Here is an 11,338-nt window from a genome sequence, read left to right as displayed (position 1 = left end):
AGGGTAGCAAAGCTTGGCCCCTGGCACTGTGCCAAGGGGGTCTTCACCCTGCTGTGCCCAGCACCCCTGGTCCTGTGTGCAGAGGGAGCTGTGGGCAGGCTCCACAGCCAGGCCGTGCCAAGCTGTGCCTGGTCTCAACTGGACAGCGGCTCCAGGGTAGGGCTGTGCCAAGGGCACCCGTCACCCCTGCGGGAGCTGCCTCCTGGATGTGACACTAATTGGGCTCTGGCAGACTGAACAGAGGCAGACTGGTACAGCAGAGCAGTGAAAGCTCGTCACCTTAACAAGGCCTAATGATGCTAACTGGCATCACCGCTCTGGGCTTATACCCAGCCACAGCAGAGGCCATGGGCAGGTGAACGCTCAGGGAGCTGGGCCCTCTCCTCACAAGTAGGCGGGGTCTGCCAGGCTGTGCTTCCTCATCCCCCACATTCTGCAGTGCTGCTCCTGGGGGTGATGGGTGCTGCTGTGTGTCATGCAAAGGGCCAGCATGGAGCAGGAAAGCACTGGAGCCCCATGGCCCCCCAGCAGCATGGAGCCCTGCTCAGCCCCATGACAGCCAACAGCAGGGACATTCCAGCTGGGCTGTGGTCCCATCAGCTGCGCCAGCCCTGTGCTCCCGTGTGCACATACCCTCTCACCACATCCATTTTGGCAGCTGAAGTGCAGCAGTCACAGTGGCAGGCAAGACAGCATGTGCCAGATGCAGCCGCGAGCACAGTGCACACAGCTGCAATGCGAGGGCACTACTTATCTCTTGAGCATCAGAGAACATGGGGCTGGCAGCAGCCTGTGGTTCTGTGTGCGCTGCCTGTCCCCCGGTCCCACCCTGCCCTCTACCAGGGCCTCCGCAGCTGCCTGCAGGCACTCACCGGGGGCACGTCTCTGTCCCCACGGCGTAGAGCTGCCCCCTAAGCTCCCCTCCTGGCATGGAAGGGTGCCGGGGCCATCTCCAGGGGGGCGGCTGCGGCTCCAATCCTCGTGGCAATGCCAAGACACCGCAGGTCCCGGCGTGTGCCTTCGCTCCTCCGCCCACAGCCACGGGGACTTGCAGCCAGCGGCGGGCGCGTAGAGCGAGAGCCCGAGGGAGGCAGCGCTGGGGGATCCGGGGCTGGGCTGGGTGCGCTACCGGGCTACGCGCTGGCTGTACCCGTGTTGCCACGGCCCAAGGTAAATGTTCATGCCGGGACAAGGCACCCCCCAGGCCGGGGACTCCCTCTGCAGCCCCAGCCCGCCGGTCCCGGTGCGTCGCTGTTTCTGGGCTGTGTTTACCTGCAGCGGGACAGCGGCGGCAAGCGCTGACCCGTCACCGCCGGCGGCGGCCGGAGCGCGGGTGTTGAGGCCGGCGGCGGCGCGGCCGAGATCCGCCCGGGTCCCCGAGGGTCCGAGCAGCCCCTGCTCCCGCGGTGGGGCCGCCAGCTCGGGGCACGGCAGGAGCGGGCGGCGCACCGGGACCGGGGAAGCTTCCCGGGAAACTGACCCCCGGGGCTGGCGCGGTCTAGCTGCCCCCGCCGCTGCGCCCGTCCCCGTCGCCGAGCCGGTGCCCGGGAGTGGGGCAGGGCAGAAACAAGCGGCGGCGCTCCCGCAGCTCCCGGGAGCGACCGCCGGTGATGCGGCGGGCAGCGCCAAGCACTCGGGCGGGGCTGGGGCACCGGGCTGTGCCCCCCTCGTGCCGGCGGGAGGAGCGGGGCGCCGGGACGCGGCTCCGTGCCCGCGGTCCCTCCCCCCGAGCCGGTCCCTCCCCCTGAGTCGCCGCAGGCGCTGCCGTCGCGGCTCCGCTGAAGTTTTCGCCGAGCGCGCCGGACCCGGTCCCCGCCGGTCCCGAGATGCGCTCAGGAGCCGCCGCGAGCCCAGCCCCGACAGGTACGGGGAAGGGAGGGAAGAGGGCAGGGAGCGTCCATAGCCGCGGTCTCGGAGCTCGGGATGTCGCATGTCCCGTCGCGGGGATGTGGATTCGAGTGACGACTGCGCAACCCCGGGGCCACGAATTGGGCCCCGGGCCCCCAGAGCAGCAGCTCCCAGAGCCGCCCCGATGCTGGGTGCCCGCCCCGGGGAAAATGAGCCCCCGGGTGTTCTGGGCCTGGGGTTCCCGCAGGGCTGTGCCCGCTTCCCGTCCGCCCGCTGCCGCTGGCATCCCTGGGCAGGGGCGCTACTGTCAGACTAACAGCACCCCTGGGCTCTGCCTCGGCTGCGGTGAGCCCCCGGCCCGCGATTCCAGCCGAACTCCGTCGCTTTGGGAGTAATTCCCGGGGCAGCCCTTGGTCGGGGTGGGACGCGCGTGGTCTCCATGCTGTGGTCACAGCAGTGCCCATAGGTTTCCTGCCGAGGGGCCGGAGCAGGGGACACTTTGCCAGTTCCCAGCTCTCCCCAAGCTCTCCGGGTATTACGGGGGCCTGGTGCGAGTGCCCTTTGTGACTCTGTCCCGAGCTCTGCTGTGTCAACACGGTGTTGGTAAATGGCTTTGTTTAACCAGGACATGTCGGGTATGTGACCTTGCCGTCCTCCTGGGTGCAAGCGCATCTCCAGAGCTGCTGCAGGTCCCCTCTGCTCGGCACTGCATTTCCCTCGGGGTGGTGAGGGAAGCAGGGACCGCGAGGGTCAGCCTGCTCCCCTTGCACAGAATGGCCTGAGGACGGAGCATCAGCTTTGCTGAGTCCTTGCCGTGCATCCCACGGCTCAGCGCCCTGTCCCATGCAGTGCCTTCTGCGGGTGTACCAAATTCAGTGATTTTGGCTGTGCATCAGCAGCAGAATTTAGGGCTTGCAGGACCCCTTGTCAGTGTGCTAGTGCTGCCCCAGCTTCCAGCTCTTGTGGCTTCCCACCAATCCTGCTCCTTTCTGCACACTGTGGTGCATTTCTTTTTTTTTTTTTTTTTTTTTTTTTTTTTTTTTTTTTTTTTTTTAATGTTCTGTTGCCTAGAGAGGGGAAAAGAGAAAAGGCTGAACAGAGAATAGGCAAAATGTGGATTAAAAATAGTTAATGAAAAAATGTGACCACAAACCCTGATCAGCAGCACAGGGCTAAAACCAGCCACTGAGCACAGCATCTCCATGTGCCTTGCTGTGCCAGGCAAGGACAGGGGCAGGGGAAACAAGACATGGGGGAGATGGGATGACTGCTCAGCTCCATCCCCCTGTGCTCCACCACTGCATCCTGCTTTGTCCTGCATGCCCATGTCCTTGTTTATCTACCCCAGCATTGGGGTCAAGTGCACGTGCCTGTGGTGCCAGTGGGCATGTGTGGCACCCGCAGCCCCCCTGCCTTGCTGGGGCTGCTGCCTGGCTGTACCCGGGGCTGCAGATCTGCCGGTTGGGTAGGCGGATGTGAAGCTCCCAGTGCAGGAGAGTGTGCGCACTAGCCTGTCTGCACTGACCTTTTCCTGGGCTCTTCCGAGCCCTGTGCCTCCCCTGTGACATGCTAACCACATGTGTCACACCATGCCTCTTGTGCCTTCCTTTGTGTTTCACAGGTTTCATGCAACGTGATGAGCAAAACCACCCTTTTCCTTGAGCCAGGGATGAGGTGCTGTGTGGCTCAACATCCCCGTGCCAGAGCCAGCTGGGCAGCAAGGCAATGTGGCTGCTGCCAGGCTGTATCTTGTCCCTTTTTGGTACAGGGCAGTTGTGCAGGTGCCCCCTGGTCATGCCTTGTGGTGACGGAGCAGTAGTGGAGGTGACAAAAACACTGTCAGGGCTGGTTTGGCTTTTCTTGGTCCAAGGTGACACAGAATCCTACATCACCAATGCCTGGTGACATTGGCTCTCTCCATGTGCCACTGCTAGGGCTTCCACAATCATGTAGCTCTGCGCAAACAAGTCACAGCTTTGCAGCACAAGGACTGTTCCGGGCTGCTCAGCTGCTCCTTTGCTGCCAAATTTCCTCGTACTCAGTTCTCAAGGAAAGAACAGAAAAGGGGAGTAGAAAACATCCCCAAGCTTCCGGCACAGACACAGGGCAGGGACGGTGCAGGACAGACCTCCTAGGCCTCCCTGCTGTGGCCATCTCCCCTAGTCTTGCCCCGCCTGCTGTGGTCCTGGGTGGAAAGTGGAGCAGCATCTGCAGGGCCAGGCTGGCACTGGCATTGCATCAGCTCTGGCCCAGCACCGTCCCCTCCCCTGCCAAGTGCCAAAGCCCCTGCCGTGCTGGCATGTAGCTCCAAGCTCCAAGCCAAGCCAGCCGTGGAAAGCACCGCATTAGCGCACGGGGGGCTAATCCCTGTGTCCAGAGGCTGCACAGCCCCCACAGCTGCCTCCAAGCCAATGGGGCTGTGCTGGGTGTGAGGCTGTGCTCACAGGTGGCCAAGCCCCCACCCCACCAGGGAGGCAAGAGTCCTGTGGGACCAGGCTCTGGGGGCTGCACCAGCCTCACTGCACTTGTGCGGGGCTGTGGCTGTGCCAAGGTACTCCCAGGTCACGTTGCAGATGCCCATGAGTGCCCTATGGAGACTTTACCAAGCCACTGATCCACATGATATTGGTTGCAGTGATCCCAGATGTGGAGCTCATTCTCTCACACGTGCAATGGCAGCAAAGCCAGAGGGGCTGGGGTGGCAAAATCCTCAGGGGAAGCTGACCATGGTGGGATGAGGAGTCTCTTCCTAGGCAGGGCTGGGCACTCAGCCACCAGTGGGGGTCCATGCTGGTACAGAGCTGCTGCAGGGTAGCATGGAGGCTGCACATCCATCAGTGGGGAGAAAACTCCAACTTCCAACACCCAAATCCCAAAATCCCAAGTCTTTTCCCATCCATGCCCTCTGTCTTGGTGCAATGCCATAGCAGCAGAACCCAGGTGCTCAATTTGCCCTGCACCCTGCCTGGGCTAGCCCCTGCCTTTTGACCACCCTGGGGCCAGTGGTAGCTGCCATGAGCTGCAGGTCAGCTGGGGGCCATAGGGTCACCAGTCACGGGGAACAGGGGTCCTTGCTTTGCCCCTGTGGCTGAAGGGGTTGCCACTGCTGGCTTGGGAATGGCAAATGCAGATGCTGGCAACAGCCACACTCTGAGGGCAGATGATAGTGCCTGTGTCTGACCACTTTGGCCTCCAGCACTGGGGCTACCAGCAGTGGTGTTGCACATAGCCATCCCAGTGTTGTCTCCTTGTTCCTACTCCCCTGGCACAAGGTCTCTTCCTCATAGCTATGGCTCCAAGTGGAGTCGTGGAGTCGTACTGGGTGTTTTCAGCCTGGGTTCCATGAAGGTCAGCAGCCACAGAACTGTGACACAGGAACATACCCCGCTGTCCAACATCAGCATGGGGCAAAAGTCCCCTGTGCAGTGCTGCCTGTGGCACCCAGGACACAGCTGAGAGGGGCCGCAGCACGTCCAGCTGGCAGAGCCACTACCCAGGGCACTGCAGGTGCTGCTGCTGGGCAGCGCCAGCTCCAGGGAGGTGCTTGTGCTGCCAGTGGTCCCAGCCACCCCAGACCTTGCTGTTCCACCACACAGAGTGGCTGCTCCCTCTCTGCCATTGCCCACTGGCACCAGACCAGGGAGAGCTGGTTCCCGGCTACTTCTGCACGCCCACATCTCTGCTGGAAACAGCCCCGTCTGCGGGGACCCCTTGTCCTGTGGGTAGTGGGGATCTGGCGTGGTGCCATGGCTGTGCAGCGCCACAGGCAGCTGGGGCAAAGGGCCTGGGCAGGGTGAGGGGGAAGACCCACGCCAGGGCTAGGAGCATGACTGGCCCCCGTGCCAGGACCCCTCACCCAGTGCAGTCTGCCCGGATTGGCCATGGTGGGGCCAGGGCCAGGGAGTGGCTGCCAGATGGGGGGAGTCCAGGGCAGAGGCCTCCCTGCTGCTAAATCCCACTGCAGCAACTAAAAATAGCGACACCTCTGCCCCAAAGTTGCTCCCCGGCTGCGCAGAGGGGTTGACAGCAAGTCACTGTGACCCATGGACCTGGAGGAGCATTCCTAATCAGGGCAGGGACTGATGCTTGGCCAGGGACTGGCACTGGCATCTTCCCGTGGGATTGGGACATATGTGGCAGCAGCATGGGACAGGTAGGGATGATGTGCTGGAAGGGGGCACAGGGATGGTGGGATCAGGCTAGCAGGGGAGCAAGGACAGGGATGCTGGCATGGGGGTGTGGGAGGAAAGAGATAGGGATCCTGAGGTGGGATGGGAGAGGGACTAGGACAGGGATATGGTTGGGCAACAGTGTTGCTGGGGTGAGGCTGGGGTGATGACAAAAACAGGAATTCTGGAATGCTGAGGTGGCTAGTGGGCACCCAAGAAAGGTCCCTATTCACAGAGCCCACCCAGTGAGAACTGTCCCAGGAGACAGTTCCCTCTGTCCTGGGACTGGCTAAATAAGGCCATCGCAGGTCCTGCTCCCCGAGCTGCATCTGGAGCCCCACACGCTGATTAATGAGCTGCTCCGGCAGCCACTTGCGACATGGCAAGTGGGTCTGCACGGATGGAGGAAACACGACTTTCCCAGGGATAAAAATAGGCACAGGCAGAGCAGCAAGCCCTGGGAGCAGAACTGGTCGGGGAGAATGACGCTCTGGCTGGTGCCCAGGGGGAGCCCAGGGGCTGGGGGTGATGCTGCAGTGCCTGTGGTGGCACTGGCACTGCTGTCCATCCCATCCCCCCCGGCTGGGCTGCCCTCACCCCAAACAGCCAGGCTGTGCCATGGGGCTGCTGCCATAATGGGCCCTTGTGGGAAGAGCCGAAATCCTGCTCAGGAGCCCCATAACCGGCTTAGGGGGATGGAGGGAATTATGGCACCTCGTGAGCCATGGTCTGTGGAGCACCCGGACACCATGTCAGGCAAGGCCCCACGTCACTGCTGGAGCTGGGGGTGGTGGACCCACAGGGGCACAGACCAGCTGAGCTTGTCCTAGAGCCACAGCAGCCCCACGAGCCAGGATCCTTGTAGGTTAATGGCCAGTGTCCCCATCCCTGCTGGCCCCCTGCTCTCCATGGCTCCCTGGCCACTGCCATCCACAGTGGGTGCTGCTGCCAGACCATGGCTGGGTGATAGTGGCCATGGAGACAGGGAGAGCCCAGGAGCCAGCCTCTCTGCCTGAGAGGATGCTCAGGTGTGAGGAGGGGTCCCTTCTACCATGAGGGTCTTCATTCTCAGGACTTAGCAACAATGCACAGCTGGGTCCCAGCAGCAGTGTGAGGTGGCACCAGCCTGGGTTTTCTGTGGGGGTCTGGAGGCAGCACTGCCACTGCACTCCAGCCACACAGGGGCTGAAACTGCCTTGGCAGGCAGAGAACCTGCATGGTCACTGTCCCAGTGCCTTCCTCGGGAGGATAATACAGACACTTGGTGCAAAAATGAGTGAACAAATAGCTGCATGTGAACACCAAACAGGGTTGGGTGAGGATGGGGACAGGAGTGAGGCACCATGACTGTGGCTGGCTCTGTGCCAGAGTGGCCGCCTCCAGCCCCACCTGCCCTAGCCCCATGTCCCCCAGCTGTGTCCCAGGAGTCCCCGTGACCAGGCGTCTTGCACAGGGCTGCCCACATGCCAGGGGCGTCACCACCAGGGTGGAGAAGCTGCTGAGGGCCAGTAGGAAGCCGTGTGCCCTGCGCTGTGTCCCATGCATGTGGTCCAGAGGAGGGATGTCCCAGCCACGTCTCCTCACCTTCCTGGTGCTGCTGCTCTGCTGCCAGGTAAGGATGAGCTGCCACACATGAGGGTGCTCTGCCCCATGCTCAGCCCACTACCCATGCAGGACTACCACCGATCCACCCCATCCCACTGCATCCCCTCACTGTGGCCTGTTGTACAGCATCCGATGTCCCTTTGGGTCTCCTCTGCCAACCACAAGGCATGGCATGGATGGCACAGAATGGCATGGCATGGCATGTTTGCCTGCACTCGCCTGTGGCTATTCCCAAGCTGGGGTCACTGCCTGGCACAGCACAGTGGCCCCTGCAAGCAGGACACATGTGACAGGTGATGATCCCTGGTGCCTGCAGGGTCCCTGTGCCCAGATCACGGATAATGTTGTTGAGAGGTGGAAGGAGTACAGCGAGGAGTGCAAGCGCAACATGAGCCGCCTGCCTGCACCCACAGGTCAGTGCCCATGGGGGTCCCCTGGGGTTTGGTGGCATGGGGTGGGGACAGGGTCCTGTTGAGATGGGGATGGGGCAGAGGAGCCAACACAGGGTCCCAGAAGGATGGGGAACAGAGCAGAGGGGGTAGTGGAGGTCCTGGCACCCAGATAGACAGTGAGGCCAAAACGCCTCTAGCTCCTGTCCTTCTGCAGAGCTGGTCTGTAACCGCACCTTCGACAAGTTCTCATGCTGGCCCGATACGATGCCCAACAGCACAGCCAGTGTGCCCTGCCCTTGGTTCCTGCCCTGGTACCAGAAAGGTAAGAGCGGGGAGGTGCATGTGCATGTGCAGCTGTGCAGTGTGTGCACCTGTGCAGCATGTTCAAACATGTGTGCAGCTGTGCTGGGGACACCTGTGTGCTGTGTGCGTGTGCTGCTGCAGGTGGCCACACCTGGACCAGTGCATGCTGCCCACAAGGGCACTGGGGCTGGCACCTCACCATCCCCTCCCCTCACAGTGAAGCACAAACACGTCTTCAAGACCTGTGGGCCAGATGGACAGTGGGTGACAGGGCCACGGGGCCAGTCCCTGCGTGATGCCACACAGTGTGAGCAGGATGACGAGGACCTAAAGGCGCAGGTGGGCAGACCTGGGCAGCAGGGCTGTGGGGGTCCCTGCCTGCCCTCGGTCTGCCCCTGCCTTCATTTGCTCCTTCCTCTTCCAGGAAAAATTTGCCAAGACCTATGGCAGCTTCAAGGTGATGTACACTGTGGGCTACTCTGTGTCCCTGTGTGCACTGTTGCTTGCCCTGGCCCTGCTGCTGGGCTTCAGGTGGGAGTTTGGGCATGGCTGTCCACAGGGTGGGCAGGTGGAGGCCAGGGGTCAATGCACAGGCATTGACAATGACATCCAAATCCACAGCAAGCTGCACTGCATGAGGAACTACATCCACATGAACCTCTTTGCCTCCTTCATCCTGAAGGGCGTCTCTGTGCTGGTCATCGACGCCCTGCTCAAGACCCACTACAGTGACAAGATCGACGGCTACAACGTGCAAGTCTGGCTGAGTGACGAGGTCAGTGTGGCACTGGCAGGGACAGGCAGTGCTGGTGGGGCTGGGGGCTGGCTGCTCTCAGGGCACTTCTGGGGCTGGGGGCACAGGCACACACACATAAGCAGTGCTGCAGCCCTGACCCCTGCCCACAGGCAGCCGCAGGCTGTCGGGCAGCCACAGTCTTCATGCAGTACGGCATCGTGGCCAACTACTGCTGGCTACTGGTGGAAGGCATCTACCTGCATAACCTGCTGGTGGTGGCCGTCTTTTCTGAGAGGAGCTACTTCACCCTCTACCTGTGCATCGGCTGGGGTGAGTGTGGGTGGGTTGGGTCCCCTGACCCTGTGCCCTGCTGTGCCTCACCTGTCCTCTGCTCACTTCCCCTCAGGGGCACCCATGTTGTTCCTCATTCCCTGGGTCATTGTGAAGTTCCTCTATGAAAACATACAGTGAGTACCAGCTCCAGCTGCTGGCTGGAGGGGGGCACAGGGGGCACAGGGCACAGGTAGGTGCATGTGGGACTGTAGGGACATTGTGATGGCCCTAGAGTCACTCCACACCATTGCCCATGGCAAGGAGCAGGACTCTGGGCTTTAGTGCTTGCTTGATTCAGGCTGCCAATATCATGCCAGTTCGAGAAGCTTCCTGGCAGTCCCCATCCCTCCATTCTGCAGGTGCTGGTCCACAAACAACAACATGGGCTTCTGGTGGATCCTCCGCTTCCCCGTGTTCCTGGCCATCCTGGTGAGCCCACTGCAGGCCCCTTGCTCGACATCTCTCTCACAGGCCCCAAGACAGCTGTAGGAGTGGCTGCTGAGGGCAGGGGAGCAGAGGTGTCCTGTCTGCCCCTGCCTCTGGCTCTGCATGTGCCCCTGATGGCTCACTCCATTCCATTGCAGATCAACTTCTTCATTTTCATCCGCATCATTCAGATCCTTGTTTCCAAGCTTCGTGCACACCAGATGCGCTACACTGACTACAAGTTCAGGTGGGTGCTGGGCATGGCTCACCCTATGTTCCCAGGGTGCACACACCTGCGTGTCCAGCCAGTAACCCCCATCCCACAGGCTGGCCAAGTCCACCCTGACGCTCATCCCGCTGCTGGGCATCCATGAGGTGGTCTTCGCCTTCATCACAGATGAGCACGCCCAGGGCACACTGCGCTATGTCAAGCTCTTCTTCGACCTCTTCCTGAGCTCCTTCCAGGTGAGCCCAGCCCTCCATGGGGAGACTCAGTCTTAGGAGGGACTAGACTGAGGTCTGGTTATGCACTTCATGCCTCTCCTCCCTCTTCCCAGGGTTTGCTGGTGGCCATTCTCTACTGCTTCGTCAACAAGGAGGTGAGCAGGACAGCAGGGGAATGGGCAGCAGGGGCACGGGGTCACACTGACAGCTGCTGCCCGCAGGTGCAGGCAGAGCTGCTGAAGCGATGGCACCGCTGGAAGCTGGGGAAGGACCTGGCTGAGGAATACAAGCACACCTACAGCCATGCACCCAGTGCCCGCAATGGCGCCGGCAGCACCTGTGAGAAGCACCAGCTGGTGAGTGGCTGCACAAATGGGCTGGGGCGCAGCCTGGCCCCCCAGCCCAGCTCCCAGCGCCTGGAGAGGAGTGGGCACAGCACTGCTGAGCACCTCGCCCTGGCGGGCCATCACCACTGCTATGAGTTTCCTGAGACCACGGCCGAGAGCCACTTCTGAGCCCGCAGCCAGGTGGGAGGGCTGTGCTGAGCCTCTGGGATGCCACCATTGCCTGCCCCATCCTCCCCAGGTGCTGGTGGGCCCTGGAACCTGTTGCCCTGGTGAGGGTGCTGCCTGGGCACATGGACAATGGACACAGTGAGGCAGGCAAATGGGACCTGGACCTCTGGAAGGGGAAACTGTGGGGCCAAGGGGACCTGTAGGGGTGGGAGTTTGTCCTGTGGTGCTTCGCTTGTGCACCTTCGAGTCCCTGTGCACAGTGCTGTAATTTATCTGTCATATCTGTAAATAGATGTGGGCCCGTGCTGGGCTGCAGGGCCAGCTCTGTGTGTGCCTTGCTGTGGGCTGTGGGGACTGGGGACACTGGACATGTGTGGACTATGCTCCCAAGCACCCCACGGATGCTCCCAAGCCACAGCCATGGATGGGGAGCCGAGTCACCTGGCAGGGATGGGCTGCTCCAGAAGACAGCCCCGCTGCCTGCCCCACTGTCTGCCCCCAGCCCAGCAGCCCTGCTGCCCTGCTGCATGCTCCAGGGTGCTGCACAAGTGAGGGCGGCAGACATGC

The 11,338-nt window shown here is 61.8% G+C and overlaps 1 protein-coding gene across 6 annotated transcripts; it reads left to right on the top strand.

Moving 5' to 3' along the window:
* Positions 1 to 1,704: 1,704 nt before the first annotated feature.
* On the top strand, positions 1,705 to 11,092 carry GCGR (glucagon receptor). Of its 6 annotated transcripts, none has more exons than XM_085556472.1 (14): positions 1,729 to 1,863; positions 7,431 to 7,629; positions 7,939 to 8,035; positions 8,229 to 8,336; positions 8,535 to 8,656; positions 8,742 to 8,848; positions 8,939 to 9,092; positions 9,224 to 9,383; positions 9,460 to 9,520; positions 9,746 to 9,815; positions 9,971 to 10,059; positions 10,139 to 10,277; positions 10,370 to 10,411; positions 10,478 to 11,092. In XM_085556472.1, exons 2-14 carry the CDS (start codon positions 7,561 to 7,563, stop codon positions 10,769 to 10,771), a joined length of 1,512 nt encoding a protein of 503 aa, XP_085412598.1. In that variant the 5' UTR covers positions 1,729 to 1,863; positions 7,431 to 7,560; the 3' UTR covers positions 10,772 to 11,092. The 6 variants fall into 6 exon arrangements, with proteins under 6 accessions (XP_085412597.1, XP_085412596.1, XP_085412598.1 ...); XM_021534110.4 differs by having other exon boundaries at positions 1,742 to 1,863; positions 7,471 to 7,629; XM_085556471.1 differs by having other exon boundaries at positions 1,705 to 1,863; positions 8,229 to 8,656; positions 10,370 to 10,906.
* Positions 11,093 to 11,338: the final 246 nt, after the last annotated feature.

Source organism: Lonchura striata, chromosome 18 (assembly GCF_050655825.1).
Source record: "Lonchura striata isolate lonStrDom1 chromosome 18, ASM5065582v1, whole genome shotgun sequence".
Taxonomy (NCBI): domain Eukaryota; kingdom Metazoa; phylum Chordata; class Aves; order Passeriformes; family Estrildidae; genus Lonchura; species Lonchura striata.
The sequence above is the reverse complement of the archived record's forward strand: the minus strand, read 5'-3'. Positions and strand labels throughout refer to the sequence as shown.